This window comes from Rhipicephalus sanguineus, chromosome 1 (assembly GCF_013339695.2).
Source record: "Rhipicephalus sanguineus isolate Rsan-2018 chromosome 1, BIME_Rsan_1.4, whole genome shotgun sequence".
In the NCBI taxonomy this organism is placed as follows: domain Eukaryota; kingdom Metazoa; phylum Arthropoda; class Arachnida; order Ixodida; family Ixodidae; genus Rhipicephalus; species Rhipicephalus sanguineus.
In genome coordinates, this window is record NC_051176.1 from 179,117,575 (window position 1) to 179,134,935 (window position 17,361).

At 45.5% G+C, this 17,361-nt stretch overlaps 1 protein-coding gene across 1 annotated transcript in view; it reads left to right on the plus strand.

Annotated features, from left to right (window-relative positions):
* Positions 1-8,156: 8,156 nt before the first annotated feature.
* LOC119403260 (diacylglycerol O-acyltransferase 1) overlaps positions 8,157-17,361 on the plus strand; it is a 165,161-nt gene continuing 155,956 nt past the window's right edge. The window contains exon 1 of the mRNA XM_037670214.2: positions 8,157-8,446. Coding sequence (XP_037526142.1) covers positions 8,325-8,446 — 122 coding nt within the window. The 5' untranslated portion in view covers positions 8,157-8,324. The remainder of the gene's footprint in view (positions 8,447-17,361) is intronic.

Consider the following 17,361-nt stretch of genomic DNA (forward strand, 5'->3'; position numbering starts at 1 on the left):
TCTGGGTGACAAGGGAGTTGGTGAAGCAGGGCGTTCAAGGGGCGCTGCAGATGCACAAGCATTGGTTTTCTTGGATGTACGTCGGCGCCGATTTCGCCGCTGACTGTTTCGGCAGCCTCGCGATGCGATGTATGGTTCCTTGCCATTTGTTTCAACACAGCAATTTCTCTTTTCATTTTGGGGCACTGTTTTGAGGAAGCTTCTTGAGTGAGTGATGTAAGGGTTAGGAGGAGGGAAAGGAGGAGAGAGGCCTATATAGAAAGAGATAAAGAAAGAAAGAAAGAAAGAAGAAAGAAAGAAAGAAGAAAGAAAGAAAGAAAGAAAGAAAGAAAGAAAGAAAGAAAGAAAGAAAGAAAGAAAGAAAGAAAGAAAGAAAGATGAAATAAAGAAGAAAGAAAGATGAAATAAAGAAGAAAGAAGAAGATGTGGAAAATGATAATGAAATTTGAAAGAAAGAGGAAAGGAGAAGATGAAGAAAGACGAAATAACTCAATCTGCGTTCTCCAGGTGATGGCGCTTGCTTCCCAGCTCCGCTGTTTACTCAGATTTCACAGGCGTGGATCTGGCTGTAATTTTTTTTATAAAAATGCTATGACAGTCACGCTTCTGTCGTCTTCGCACACGAACTCCATGTCGAGGCGGAAACACTTCGTCGAAGCTAAAGTGACACTAAAATGGCTAATTAACAAAAGCTAGCTAATTAAATTTTAATTGTCGAATTGAAGGCCCGTGTTTATGTGGGAAAGTTGTGGGCCATCGCACTTCATGACATAACCATTTTTTTAGAAGTGACGAAAGTTGCACCTAATTTGCGATATTCATCATCGAATTTTAAAGGGGCCCTGCAACACCTTTTCGGCATGGTCAGAAAACGCTGCCGATCGGTAGTCGAGGCTCCCTAGAACACGCGAGCAAAAACATTATAGCGCAGCACGCGGCCTGGGATTTACAATAAATTCTCAAAGTCAGCTAAAAAGCGCTTTCTCTTCTCGCGACAAAATTATGCTTACGGTGTCACTGCCACTGGCCACGCCATTGGCTGATTTGAACATGGCACGCTGGGTAGTTACTGGAGGCTGTCACTTGCCCGAGCCCGCGCGCGATCACGCTGAATGTACGCCGCGCGTTCGAAGAAAAAAAAAAAGAAAACGCGCTCAAGGTCACGAGGCGCGCGTGAAGCACCTTCTTCCCCTGTCCCGCCCGTCCCTGCTTAGCTTCCAGCGCTTTCGCCCGGACGAGAGAAGAGAGAGAGCAATTACAACGTGCGACAAATCTTTGTAACTGCGTTCGTACTGGACGGATTCTAAAAATTTTTGCGGTGGTCAATTCGTGAGGAAATAAGCTCGTTCAGCGAAGCCATTCCATGGCTACTTGGAAAAGTGTTGCAGGGCCCCTTTAAAAGGCGATATCGAAACTGACCGCACCCGGCGCTCAGGAAACACGGCCACTCTGTTACGTCAGATAAGAACTTTGCGTGACGAGGAGGAGACGAAATTAAAATGAAGGAGCGTCGTGGTAGTGTCTTGTCGTGCAAAGCTACAAGTTGTCTCTCTTGCACTAGCGGATCCGTGTGATATGTTTGCTGCTTATGTGCTTCTCTCCCGCTGTGCGCAAGAGAGAGAGAGAGAGAAAGTAAACGTTCATTAGCAATTCCAATTAGCAACTAAAGTAGGTGCATGGAGCCCTTCGTCAAGTGCTCCACTGGCGGCTCGCCGGGCCCGGTCCAGGTTTGCCAGTTGGCTTCCCAAGGCCTGATCCGAGAGTCGCGTCTCCCACGACCAGTGTGGTAATGTATGTGTTTTTTATGAGCGCGGAGTTTGCCGCAACAGGACCTGAGGAATAGCTGTATGTATCGTGTGTCAGTGTGGGTATCCCTCCGCGCCAGGGGCACTCATCGCGATATTCGGAGGGGTGTATCTTGAAAACCATCATACCCTCCTTTTCTTTCTCTATACAGCATAAAACTTGGGGGCAGCCACTGCGGTGCTTCTTGCAGACATGCGAAAGAGTTTTTCGCGCCTCTAAGAATGCTACAGACAAGCGCTACACATCACGCGCAAAGAATAAGCGGTTTACCTGTGTATCTCAGGCGGCTTGCCGTTTTTCCTGACCAGATTCTGCTTCGGTGCTCCTTGATTCAAATTTCGTCACTTCCTTGTCACGGGTAGTTCCGGTCTGGCGCAACAAGGCGGTCGTGTTTCCTGCGCGTCGGGCGCGGTCAATTTCGACATCGGCCTCAATATTCGTTGAGAATATATCAAATTCTGCACAGCTTTTGTCATTTCTAAAAAAAAGGGCATGCCGTGAATTGTCACGGCCTGCAACTTTCGCATATTAACAACTGCCCTCAAGTCATTAACTAAAGTTAATTAACGAGCTACTGTTAATTGGTCGATCCAATGTAACTTTAGCTGCGGTAAAGTATTTCCGCCTCGACGTTCTAGTTCGTGCGCGAACACGACAGGAGCCTGACTGTCATAGGATTTTTAACAAATCTGTATTTTCTAAACACACACACACACACTGTATAAAGGTGCTGGGTCATAAAAAGTTTCACAGCCTATTTTATGGAAAGCGTACAATATACATATATGAAGCTTGGCTTACTTTAACTTGTGTCGTTATGATTCCGAAGTGATCGCGCGTTTTATTACTGTCGTTTTCATATACAGGGTGTTTCACGTAACTATAACCAAATATTAACAGCATCTCTGTTTATGATCGGCTTAACCCCGTACAGCATTCGTCCAAAATTATCGTCGTCATGAACGGCGCGCGCTCTCTTCGTCCTCTTCTTCTTTGCGTCCCGAACACGGGCGCCCAGCGCGCGCTCTCCTGCTGCGCCGATACGTCCGGCCAGGGATGCAATAACTCGCATGGGCGAGAGGACGAGTACGGAGAGAGAGAGAGAGAGAGGGAAGAGAGAAAGACAGAGAAACAAATTAAGAGAGAAAGAGATAGAAATAAACAGACAGCAAGACAGAAAGAAAAACAGAGAGAAAAAAAAGAAAGAGCGACAAACAAGGAAAGAGATAGAAAGAGGAAGCGAGACATAGATAGAGAGAAAGGGGAGAAAGAGAAAAAGATAGAAATAGCGAGAAAGAAAGATAAATAAATAGGGAGAGAGAGAAAAAAAAGAGAAAGAAACGCATACAAAATGAGAGAGAGAAAGAAACAGAGAGAAAGAGAAAAGGAGAAAGAAAGAGAAAAATAAGGAGAAATAAGGAAGGCCGCCCAGCTCTGCCGTACATTCAGGCTAGGCACCATTAGTGCGAAGTCGCCTTAATTTTTTTTTGCAAGTTAACCGCAACTGGATGAAACCAACGACATATGGGTTGACGTCATGTGGCGCTCGTTAAGGTATTTTTTATATTGCGCTTAATTGCTTGATTGATTAAGATCAATTATGCAAAAATTTTAATATTCACTTTAGGGCCAGACATTTCAAGACGACCGATCCAATTTTTTGCGGCGGCGTAAATGCTGCGTGGCGATTTTTTTATGGCATTTAAAGAAAGCCCGCGAAATATGAAATAAAGCCACGTGACTGCCCTTGCGTGCTACCGTAACTGCAGCGCTCTCGAGCGTGCTTCGAGCGAAACGGCCGGCGCGCGGACCGTCAACCTATAGCGCCGCGGCGACGGCGCTTCCTTGCCGTGTGCAGCCGTCAAAAATGCTGACGCACTGGGAAGCCGATGCCTCGAGCCGCGGCCGCTCATTTCGCCCGCTCCCGGCGCCGTTTGCTTCATATCAAATTACGCGTGTTTTTTTGGGATTTCTAAAAATGGGTGTGCCATAAATTGTCACTTCCTACTACTTTTCTATATAAACAATTGTCCTCAAGTCAATACTTAAATGGTTGTTAATTAAAAAGTTTAATAGAGAGTTTCTGTTACTTAATCATTTCAATACAACTTTACGTGCGGCAAAGTATTTCCGGCTCGACGCAGAGTTCGTGCCCGAACACGACAGGAGCCTGACCGTCATAGGACTTTTTATTAACGAATCTGTATTTTCTAAACACACACACGCACACACCCTGTATTTAGGTGCGCATTAAAGAGCCCCGGGTGGTCAAAAATTAATCCGACGTTACCCACTACGGCATGCTTCGCAATCATTACGTAATTTTGTCGTGTAAAGACCGAGAATTTAATTTCGAATCTTACGGTCTAGTATGCTCAGGAGGACCAGTGGTTGCGACGGGCAGTGAAAAAACGGTACAGACTCATTTTTAATGACTCTCAAATTCTCAGAGCGATGTTATCGACAGGCCGGTCGCACATGTGCACCATCATGACGGATTACTCAGTACAGTGGCACAAGCTACCTGATGCTACGAAAAAAAAAAAATGGAGAAAAAAAAGGGAGGACGCGCCGTGATATGTATGTATGTATATATATATGTATATATATATATATATATATATATATATATATATATATATATAAAGAAGGAAAGAAGTGTTAATTTCAAGGGCTCGTTTTCTTTGTTATACACAATATTAATGAGAACTAACAGACAATAATGCCAAGGAAAGTATAGGGGATGTTTTTAGTAATAAATGTAAGGTAATTGTCAAGAAAGAAAAGTGGACGAAAAGATAGCTTGCCGCGGGCAGGGACCGAACCTGCGACCTTCGAATAACGCGTCCGATGCTCTACCAACTGAGCTACCGCGGCGGCCATCCCCCCGTCCACTTTATAGTGTATATGTGTGCATTTAAACGTGGGAGCGTCAGTCAGCGCCGCCAGTAGCCATGACGGCGAGTGTGGAACACTCTTTTTCTGCCTTGTTGGCGTCACGTAGCACGTGAACTTATTACGAGCTGGCAGCTGACCAATAATCCCTCGCATACTACCGAAAGCATCAAGTCTGCCAGAACGAGACCCTCGCTATGAATGAAGGAAAGAAGTGTTAATTTCAAGGGCTCGTTTTCTTTGTTATACACAATATTAATGAGAACTAACAGACAATAATGCCAAGGAAAGTATAGGGGATGTTTTTAGTAATAAATGTAAGGTAATTGTGAAGAAAGAAAAGTGGACGAAAAGATAGCTTGCCGCGGGCAGGGACCGAACCTGCGACCTTCGAATAACGCGTCCGATGCTCTACCAACTGAGCTACCGCGGCGGCCATCCCCCCGTCCACTTTATAGTGTATATGTGTGCATTTAAACGTGGGAGCGTCAGTCAGCGCCGCCAGTAGCCATGACGGCGACTGTGGAACACTCTTTTTCTGCCTTGTTGGCGTCACGTAGCACGTGAACTTATTACGAGCTGGCAGCTGACCAATAATCCCTCGCATACTACCGAAAGCATCAAGTCTGCCAGAACGAGACCCTCGCTATGAATGAAGGAAAGAAGTGTTAATTTCAAGGGCTCGTTTTCTTTGTTATACACAATATTAATGAGAACTAACAGACAATAATGCCAAGGAAAGTATAGGGGATGTTTTTAGTAATAAATGTAAGTAATTGTGAAGAATGGTAGGTATAATTTATTATAGGTGGAAGCCACAACATTGGCTAAGGCTGGAATCTAGTACTGCAGATCCTTTAGTCATCAGGCCCGTTCGGCTTATGCTCTTCGTGCAGCGACAATGCACGGAACAAGTTTTAGCTACTAAGTGCATGTGTTAAATGCATGCTAAGTGCATGCTTTTCGTCCACTTTACTTTTTTAACATCTATGTCACAATGACTACAATACACTTTTAAAAGAGAGAGAGAGAGAGAGAGCGAAACGCATAGAATACATTGCTGGATGGCACGAAATGCTGCCAGAAACGGGTGAATCGCTTTGTCGATTGTATTTCAAGTGTGCACAAAATTTCGCTTTCCTGCGGGCATGTGACATTGGCCAAACAAGCCGAGAGAGGACATAAATTCATTAAATGGCGGGCCATCTTCTCATAGTGCGTCACCTTGTCAATTGTGTCATTCCAATCCGTTCCGTCGCCCTGACTAAACAACGTGAGAACACACGTCAATCTATCACATCAGTAAGAATGCCACACTGTGCGTACGCCAGCCACATACTTATTACTTTACGACGAGCATTGACGTTTGCTTGCTTTATCTGTTCTCGACATGCGCGATACGTCCCGTTCTTAGGCGTGTGTTTCCGCGCTCGCATGAAGATCAATTATGAGCTGAGCGCATGTGGTGGCGTCACTTCCTTTTTTATCCTTTTGTTTCCTGAAGTCTGAGATATTTTAATAAATAAATTTGATACCTTGGGTCTCATTCCTATAAGCGTTTGGAGAACTAATAAGTGACTAATTTAATTTCTAAGCCACTCATCTGATGATGAATGAAGGAGAGAATTTCGAGGGCTTGCTTCTTTGTTTGACACAACCTTAGTGAAAACCAGCAGATAATGAGGCCAATGAAGGTATAGGGAGCGCTAATTGTAGGGTTTCTTTTAAAAGTGTATTGTAGTCATTGTGACATAGATGTTAAAAAAGTAAAGTGGACGAAAAGCATGCACTTAGCATGCATTTAACACATGCACTTAGTAGCTAAAACTTGTTCCGTGCATTGTCGCTGCACGAAGAGCATAAGCCGAACGGGCCTGATGACTAAAGGATCTGCAGTACTAGATTCCAGCCTTAGCCAATGTTGTGGCTTCCACCTATAATAAATTATACCTACCATGACCATGACTACGCACAATGTTTTCTAAAGTGTGCCAGAACGTAAGATTATTCGACTATACACCGAAGTTAATGAGATGCAACTAGACAGCGTAAGTTATTCGGATGTATACAGCATAAAACCTCCACATCTAGAAATATGCACGCCGAATCAGGTCGCTCTCATGCCGCTTCGGCTGATTCACTGCTGATTTAGCGTTTCCGCCGTCTGGCAGCAGATCCTGTACTTTCGACCGATCTGTGTAATCTGTCTCCTTCGCGTGATGCAACGGCATTACTGGCGCGTTGTATTTGATTAGGTGGTATGAGCCTAAAAGCGGTCGTTAGCAAAACAAAGCATGAAGATTGCATCTACCTAGTAATGTTTAGAACGCTGCTCAATGATCACGTAATTGTCCGATCCATCGTGATCCGAGCAGTATCCCTACTAGCTGGTGTCCGGAATAAACAGCGAGAAAAGTAGATTGAGTATCCGCGTACCAAACTTGATTGGAGCAGCGCTTCGTAGGAGGTATACCACGCACCTGTGCAGATACCTTTCCGTAGCCAGAGGATTTGGCCTTCACTAAAGGATGCCATAGCACCTTATTCTCTCGGCCTTCCTGTAATAGTAAGTAACCAAGGACGAGGGTGTAAGTATCTTTATCATGAGTCTTCGTCGAGGTGTACGGTCATTGAAGATAAATTTGTTGCCTAAATAAAACACAAGGTGACTGCGCAGGTTGAGACTAATGGGAACGGAGGAAAGTATTTGTTGCCTTAGTCCTCGTAGGCTTTCTGGGGGCATCGGAGCTTCTGCATTCGAGACACTTGCTAAGAAACGAACAAGACACTGTGGCACCCGGATTTTTGACGCAATCGTATGAAGCAAACAGTTTATGAAGCCTATTAAGCCAATTAACCTTAATTTGTTAAGGTCCATTGTTACCTTAATTGTTACCTTAATTACAAGATGCATTTACGCTACTGTGAACTCGCTCTCAACAAAATGGTGGAAAGCTCGCACGCTGAGCGGCACCGTCTTCTTCGTCGTTTTCGCTACACAAACTTAAATTGAATAAAAGTTTAGGATAACGGATGATCTTGGGTGAGGATACCGCGCTTGACGTTTACCACACAACTTGCAAGATACCAGGCGTCGTCTTCGTCGAAATATTTTTGCTTTCCAAAACTTGCCCCCCTCCTTCATACATTCTCACAGCTATAGGATCAGTGACCGCAATTATCGGCACTGTACCGAAGGCGTCCGACGCCTGCTTAGCGTAAATATCGTTGTGGGCCCGACGCCAGGCCGAGGCGAGCACGTGACAGAACCTCGCCGTGCTAAACATGCGCCGTCGACGGGGTGGAAGAGTCCCCCGCGCGTGCTGCATCGCACGCAGACGATCGGCTTCCTCGAGACTTCGGCCCCTGCTCAACAGGCGGCGCCACTATCGACAGCCGCGGCCGGCCAGCGGCCAAACAGCTGTTATCTCGCTACATCCGTTTTAACTCCAAGCTGGCGCACGCAGCGGGCGGTGTTTTTCGCTACGGCGTGCTGCACACGCGCACCGCGGACGGGGACGCGCGCGCGCGTTGAGTGATTGCAAGCAAGCGCCGGTCGCTTTCCCGCTTGTCGCCCCCGGAGACGCTGAGCACGGGCGCTGTGGTTCCGGCCGCAGCCCGCGATGGCCCAGCAGAACGGTCCCACCACCAACGGGGTTCGGATACGTCGCACCCTGAGCCTGGCCAATGCACTGCAGATCCAGGAATACGAAGCCAAAGAGCGCCGCCTCGCCCCCGACTCGCCGTGAGTGCGCGTCTTGCATCCTACTGTCACTTGGCCCGTATTACGCGAATAGCACGCTTTCATCACCGATACGAGCGCATGTTTATCCTGTCCGCAGTGCTGCTGTTAACTTATGTCGGATCAACATATATGTATAATTGGTGTTGTTGTTGGCGTGTTAAGTCAATCGTCTATAGAAAAAATACGAAGACAATTGGCTAAGCATGACCACCTACTTGTCGCGGCAAATACCGCGCGTGGTCCGAGTTCTCGCACGAGTCCATAAAATGGTCGCAAATGACAGTATGCGTGGTATAGGACAACCGTTATTTACGTATGTATATTATATTTTTGCCAAAGGCGATTTCGCAGACGCAGCTTATCGTTACGAAGGGTGTATGTAGATACCTGATCTTATGTTGCTTACACCGCCCTTCAGTCCATTTTCACTGCGCGGTATTATTATTTTTTCCTAATTCCGCTTTATATCTCGAATTGACTATAGAGAATCTATAGAGATTCTTTCCGAATTCTCTCTGTTTTATTTTACGCTTGCTATAGCACGTCTTCCTGTACCACTGGGACGGAGTGATGACACTGTTTCGGTGCGATTTTGTTACTTATATATTTATACATTTCCACGATCGCAGCGGCTGCACTCGGATGCGGGCCACAAGCGCGTATCAAAGATGCTGCTACGCGAAGTGATAATCCGAACCTTTTCGTTGTAGCGTAGGCCACCAACCTCCCTAAAACAATGGGGAGGCTAAAAAATCACTGAAAACCCGTCCTAATTTCTTGTTCGTTGTAAGTTCAATATTATTCTGTCTTGAGTCTTCTCTCTAGTGGGTCTCTTTCTTTAGCACATAACTCGACCGAACCGTTTCCTTGCACTCGACACTGCAGCTTACGTTGATTAACATTTTCTTGTGGAGTTGACGTGGTGAGAAGTATTGAGAAATTAAACGGATCTCTAGCTTTTATTAAATCATCGTCTCTCCGTCGCGCTTTTCTCTTGAAGCGATGACAAACCACCGCATCGTGACAAATAAGGTGAAAAGATCTCAGAACAGGATATTAGGAGTAATTAAAGAAAAGCCCATTTCGGTAGAAGTGAGTACATATAGCGAACTATTTTCTGGATCCCGGTCACGTACGTGTACTCTCGTGCCTGGCAATTAGAAAAAAAAAAGAACTGAAAAGGCGCACGTAGCGAGACTGAGCTTTCCTGGACCTTCGGTCAACGAATGCCATCGCAAAAGTTGTACTTAAGGACTAGGCACTAGTTGGGCTTGAAGCCGGGTAGCTCGAGTCTGTTGCTCAAAAAGGCCAGCTGAAATACTCGGCGCATTTCAATAAAAGCATCGCGAAGCGGGTTTGTGCGAGCAACAATTATACTGGGCGTATTGCTGTGTAAGGATGTGCTGGTTGCTTATCTATACACCAGAAACGCGAGCTTATCATTGGATATGTGCAGCGCTTCACGACGGTTTTTTTTTATTGATTGTTTGTTTAACGAAAGACGGCGAGGCAGGCCAGTCCTGGTCTTTCGCTTCCAGTCCACGTTGTCGATGCCTTCCTCAACCTGTGTTTGTTAAAAAAAAAAAATACACCGTGAAGCGCTGCACATACCCTAAGATGCAAGCTTTGTTTACAGTTGCAGCAATCCGAACCCGTCCAGTCGTATACCATGTGTCAGAGGCGTTAATAGTATTACGTTGCTAACGTGCGCGGAAGTGCAACGAGACGATCACGCACTTTCTTCACACGGCTGCCCTCGCTTTAAGAGACAATCGCCAGGCGAGAGACAAGCTTGACAGCTGTCTGCTATCGTAACTGTGTCCTAGGACGCTGGTGCCGACCGGCATAAACACGGACGGCTCTAGAGGGGCTGCTATACTCTTGTTGAAAACATTGGCTGAATATAGGCATATAGTCGCAGGGAGCAAGTATAAAAAATAAAGCAAGAAACGCTTGCGCAGTGATTGTTCAAAGGGCATACACCTCATCTTTCAGGAATAGTACCCGTTTGTAACTAACTTTGTGGATCAGTGAGAGCTAACAAAGTCTTGTTTGCAGACCCCGTGCAGCTTGCGATGCAGAGACAATTTCTGATGCGTGTTGATGATTGTGCTTGTAAAGCACATCGAAATTCACTAAAGAGGGGACGACAGTAGGTGTTTTCTTTGTTCTCATATTTTACGCGCTTAAGGTTTCGGCTGACTCCAGTGTGCTATACATGTTGACAAAACGTTGCCTTTTTCAGAGGCAAAGAAAAGAAAAATATACCACAGATTTGTCACGCACATATTTCCTGCGTCCTTTTTTTTCTGCTGTCTAGTTATTTTTTATAACGCAATTCAAAAGCGCTCTTTCGATAGTCTTTTTTTTTTTTTCTTGTGGGAGCAAACACTTGCTGCGGTAGCGCTGTGGTTGGTTGCGCTCCCAAGCTCGTGGTCGCGGGTTCGATCCTGCAGCTACGACGGCGACCTTTCGATGGGGGCGAAATGCGAAAACCCTCGTGTCCTTATAGTTAGGCGCGCGTAAAGGAACACCGGGTGGTAAATACAATGCGGACAAAGACACTACGTCGTGTCTCTAAATCATATATCATAGTTTTGACACCGAAAAACCCATGGGTGTATTTAAGAAGCAAACTTGACCCGAGTTAACGGGACGTTTCCCGCAGTGGAGTCATACCGACAAGCTCAAGTTCAGACCCTTTTAAAGCGATAACTTAAAGCCGCATTGCGTGGTCACGGAAACAAAGAAATCATCCCTCACGGCAATGCGTCGGCAAGCAATAACGCTTGCGCAGCGTTTGTGTATACGTTCATTACGCGTGGCTGAATTCACGGTTAGTGATGCTGCTTGAAAAAGAGTATGATGGTTTACGTGCCAAAAGATTATGTGGCACTGCATAAGGGGGACTCCGGATTAATTCTGACTACCTGGGGTTTCTTAACGTATACAACTGAATGTACTACATCGAAATGCGGCCGCCGTAGACGGAAATCGAACCTGCGCCATCGCGCTTAGCTGCGCAACACACCTCAGCCGCTAAGCCACTACGGCGGGTAAAGTGCGATGACACGCACTATACGTACGCGCTTATCGAATCTGTTGAGTGGCTGGTGTCTGCAATATCTTATGAAAGCGGTAACCCTTTTTATCGGAGCCATATTAATGACCATCTTGAGTGCAGTTTTATTACTCTTTCTGTGAACGAGTGATGGAATTAGTGTACCGTTTTTATCAGGCACGCTGATTTTGTGCATATATTGTATGCAACGACTAGAATGACGCGGTCGGTACATTGGCGGAAGGAATTAAGCCATACTTCCCCAGTATGCTGTAAAGTTTTGTTCGTCGACATCCTGCATTGCCCCTTTTTTTTACAGCGAAAGCTGTTATGAGATCACAACAAGGGCCGTTTTTGGCGCCGTAGTTGTCCGCCGCCGCCGCCGCCGCCGCCGCCGCCGCCGCCGGTGTCTGTAACCACTATCGCTCGAAATAAAAAAAATTCCAGGATGGAACGAGGTTCGAACCTGGGCCCTCTGCGTGTGAGCCCAGTATTCAACCTCAGAGCCATGCCGGTGCTTGAAACTGCCTTGCAAAATGACCCTATACAGGCTTCATGTCGGGAAGGAACCACATTAACATATGCAATGTAGCGTGGTACAGGAGTAAAATAACAACCAAGTGTCACACAACGTGAATTCTGTAAGCAGGCGTCACACAATGTCAATTGCGCAACGAGTTGGTTGTTGAATGCTTCCGACCCATTACAAAACTCTGCCATAATTCTACATCGCCATCAGCCACAGCATCAACAAAGTGCACATAATGCCTTACAGGTGTTTAGCAGTTACTACGATTCTGCGCAGAATTAAGAAAAATTGCATAGTGGCTGCTTCTCGACTTCACAAAAATTATGATGATTTATAACGTAGTGGGTTCCTCGCAAGTGCACTTCTATTGGTTGCCAAGGAAGCCCATAAGTCTCCCATGGTCCATTTGCTCAGGGTCTCAACAAGGTTAATTCCCTCTCTCTATCTCTTTCTCACGTCAGCGCATGTTATAAAGCGTGGCGGGAGCATGAAATAACGACCGGGCGTCACATAATGCGAATTACGTAACTAGTGGGTCTTTTAAAGCTTCCAACCCATTACAAAGGGATCGGCCGTAATTATTCATCGTCATCAACCGTCGCACCAACAAAGTGCACATAGTGCCTTACAGATGGTACCTCGCTTCTCCGCAGAATGACGAGTAATGTTGTGGTGGGTGCTTCCCAACTTCACAAAAATTATGATTTGTGGCGTAGTGGGTACGTTCCTAGTGTACTTGTATCAGTAGCCACAAGAGAGTTTATAACGGGCTCTAGAAATGCCGCTCTTCGAGCTTTCGCTGTGACTGTGCTGCGCTTTCCGCGCAGGCCTGGCGTTTTTTTAGGGGCGAAGCTCCTTAAGGCGGCACCCGTTCGTCCCTCGTCGTGCTCGTAGTAGTGAGTAACAAGTCTTACCCTTTGACCTCCAAGGTGGTGCCGGTGGGAGATTTCTCCTGTGCGTTGTTGAACAATAAAAAATTCGCAGCGTGCGCGTTAACTAAAAGCCGAATTCTTCTGTCTCTGTAGAAGTGTAAGTGTTAGCTAAAAGCCGACTTCTTCTGTCTCTCATTCCCATTAGCAGCCATTGTTTACCTCCAAGGTAGTGCCTGGTGAGATTTCTCCTGTGCGTGATTAAACAATAAAAATTTTGTTCAAAACGCCGTTGATTGATGAAATAAACCAACGAAAGACGCCAGATGTTTTGTAAAAACAAAACGAAAGAACGCCAGATGTTTCTAAAGCAAAACGAAAAAGACGCCAGCTGCTTAACGAAAGACGCAAGGTGTTTTCTAAAGCAATGGTTTTCTAAACAATGAAAATTCACAGCGTACATGTAAAATTAAAGTGAGCTGCAAGTCGTCATAACTCATCGAACCTTTAGTATAAACGCGCCCGATCTCACGTCGGTGATGATGTACTGGGCAGAATTCACGGAAGATTCACGGTTTACCGATGAACCTCCGCAGCTTCGCCCACTCATCATCATTCACTCCGTGGATATGCTGTGATTTTTTTTTTTCGCCATCTTAATAGAACCATGTATAAAATAAACCATTCATTCATTCCCTTTTTTTTCGGCGTTAAAGGATTTTCCTCTATTGTATTTATGAAGTTATCGCATTTAGTAGCCGTAGATAATCGCATCTAACGCCTCTTCAAGTTCTGCTTCGTTACTGCTATTTAACCCGCCATATTTCAATCACATATAACACGTAGCAGGGCATTCCCGACTGGAAGCGAAATTTAAAGTGGTGCAAACGAAGTTATTCTACCCTGGCGAATTATTCATCTGTCATTGCAAATAATGACAAGAACTCCTGTGATTTGAGGTTTGGTGTGGGTAGAAATTGAACAGAAAGGTAAGTCTGCGTGTTCATTCCAGACATGCAAACACAAATACATGGCTGAGGGGAAGAGAAGGAAAGCCGCTCCATCGCGGCTAGACGATGCCCCCTTGCCCCACGCAAACATCGGAACTGTGGTACGCATGCAGAACAGAAAAAGCGCAGGCTAATGATGTTGCATGAAAACCAAGAAAAAAAAATTATAGAAAACCACGCGGTGCATCATAAAATGGGCAATGCTTCAAATACAATGTATCTCAGGATACATTGAATACAAGTTGCAAGCTAATAACTGGTTCGCATCTCCCACTTCAATGTTACTCCTGATGTAACATTTTTTCGGTGTATCATAAATACTGATGATTTACGAATAAATTCAAGAGCAAAAATGTGCTGACAGACAAAAATATAAAACTGCGACCCCTAATTCTAAGGCTATTTCTCGTCCTATCGCAGCAACCTTTGCGCGCGCGCACACACACACACACAAACACAAAGGAATGTGCGAAACACTTTTGTCACTCATACAATGGGAATGGCCTTATCTGAGACTGGATTTCAAGAAAGCAGTAAATGATCAGACTTGGATCCTATTGTAACAGCTGTCAGCGGAGCTGTTAAATCTTTTCGATACATCATACGTCGTGGACAGAAAACTGCGCCTGGCTATGATGTCACTGAGCGATGCCAAGATAAGCTTAGCCAAGCCTATACGCCTGGCTATGGCGTCACCTCGCGAAGCCAATTGAGCCTATTCAAGACTAGTTAAGCCTGGTTGAGCCAAGTTTAGCGTAGTTGAGCCTAATTACGCCAAGTATATTTAGACAAGCTTAATTAATATTAATGAATCTTGATTAAATATAATTTTGAATAATTGTGCCTAAGTTAGGCCTAATCAAGGTACGCCTAGTTAAGATGTACCTAATTAAGCCTAACAGCCTAATTAAACCCAATACAGTCAAGCTCAATTAGACCTAAATAAGCTAAGCCTAGTTGTGCCTAATTAAGTACTATTGAGACATGTCTAATTAACCCTAATTATGCCTAATTATGCTAATCCTAATTATAGATAGCGAAAGAGATAGAAAAGAGAGAAAGAGATAAACAGACAGCGAGAGAAAGAATAGCATCGCTATGTAAGTATAGCATAGCATAGTAAAGGGAAGGGATGGCGAGGAGGGGGCAAGGAGGAGAGTAAAGCATAGCATTGCCATGTCTATTACAGTATAGCAAGGGGGTGGGAAAGGGAAGTGAGGATGAGGAGGAAGGTAAGGCCACCAGCTCCGCTGTTTCTACAGCCTTCGCACCACTAGTGCGTAGCTGTCCCACTTTTTTAAGTGGGTAGGAAGCTTCCGACTTTTATATGCTAATTGGTGATGATGACCGCGCGCACGCCTACAGTCAACAGTAATAATTATGATAAAATTATTCACGTTCGCTTATTATTTAAATAAGCATTGACGTTGACGCCCACTTCGGTATTTTGCCCAGATGCAACGACAGCAATGTTAGCTTTGGCTGGATGCAAGAGGAACAGAATATTTTAGTGTTCAAGCATATGCAGTCAAGAGTTCGACGAAAGTTCGTCTGGTCAGGTAACATCATGAGGATGAAGATGCGGTTACTGACCAAGTCGAAGTGAAAACACCGAGACGTGTCGGGGCCCGTACTGGCTCCTTGATCCCTCTAAGCAGGCAATTGAGAGCCGTAAGTCGCTTTTTATTCTAAAATATGACGTAATTAACGGGTATAGCTGGCAGGTACATTGCCATCTGTCCTGTTGATACTGTTCTCCATCGTCTGAATAAACACGGATTCCAAAAGCAGTCTCGTGGTCGAATTCTTTTCTTTGGCTCTTATAGCAGCTTTATCCCAATCGATAGCTGTGTTGGCTGTGTGGCTCCGACAGTGAGTAACCAGTACTTATTACGGTTCTGTTCAATAATCGTTAAACTTTTCTTGTCGCTTGAGACCAAAGGAACAGTTACAACTGGAAAGAAGAACTTCAGGAGTCATGTCACTTGCCGTACAGTGGCAACGCTGACAAATACTGAAAGGGGGAAGGTGGGGTCACGCTATCCGCAAATCGCCCCTGGATTCGCGCGTGGGAGTGACTCTGTTTCCTCTCTCATTTATCGCTTTCAACGACTCGCCAAGGTAGCTCAGCGGCTAAGCTAAGGCACTGAGCTCGAGGGCGTGGGTTCGATTGCCGGTCGCGGCGGCCGAGCTTCGGTGGAGGCGAAATGCAAAAACACCCGTGTACTTAGTTTTATGTGCCCTGTTAAGGGCTTCAACCCCAGGCAGTTCGCATCAATACGGAGCCTCCCACTGCGCTGTAGAGTATAATCACATCGTGGTTTTGGTTACAAACGTGTCGTTTTCAACAGTAGAAGTGCCGGTATTGCGTTCTGAAAGAACAATCTGCCAATTTGACTAAACTTCCTCTGTGTTGTTCTTTGAATACGTATGAGCACGCGGTGGCATGTCCACGAGTGGAGACAGTCTCGATTTGTCTTTATTTGCTTCTCGTGTAGCAAGCCAGACACCCGTCTGGTTGACCTCCCAGAGTAGCAGAGTTCAAACACGTACCCTTGTTGGCCTTGATATACATAAAGCATTTGACAACATCAAACAGGCTGCTCTATTGGAGAAAGTGTATGACACTCAACCAGGCCGGTGCTTCGCAGACTACATCCGCAGCTTTCTCAACGACCGACAAGTTCAAATAGCTATGACTAATTCCACTACAACGAATCATGCGCTAAGACGAGGAACGCCCCAAGGAGCAATACTTTCTCCAACACTCTTTAATGTTGCTCTAAAAGATCTTCCAACCGAACTAAATTCAATTCCAGGGCATATCATCTATGCGGATGATATCACGCTTTGGTGCACGACTGGTAACGCTGGCGAGCAGGAAAACACACTACAGCAAGGAATAAACACCGTTGCGCAGTACCTCGCTAGTCTTGGACTTCAGTGCTCCCCTGGAAAATGCGAATACATAGTCGTCCCGAATGACCATACCAAAGCAGCAGAAGAAAGACGACACCTCATCGAGCTTAACGTGCATGGACAACCGATACCAAGAAAACAACATATACGTATTTTGGGATTTTATTGGCAGCAGGATGGCAGATCAGACATATGGATGCAGCGTACTCAACAACAGATCAGTCAGATAACGCATATGCTCAAACGAATAGCTAACAAGAATAATGGTGTCAGAGAAGCTCCGGCGCATCACAGAAGCCTTAGTATATACCAGGATTATGTACGGCTTTCCATACATGTATCTCACCGCGACCCAACTCCGCAAACTCAACAACCTCCTTCGAGGCATCACGCGCGTAACCCTTGGGGTACCAAGCTATGCACCAAGTGCCTTCGTGGATGCGACAGCAATCTACAACAACTTGAGTGAAAGACTAATTATGCATGAAGAAAGTCAAACGCACCGCCTAGCAACTTCCAACCACGGC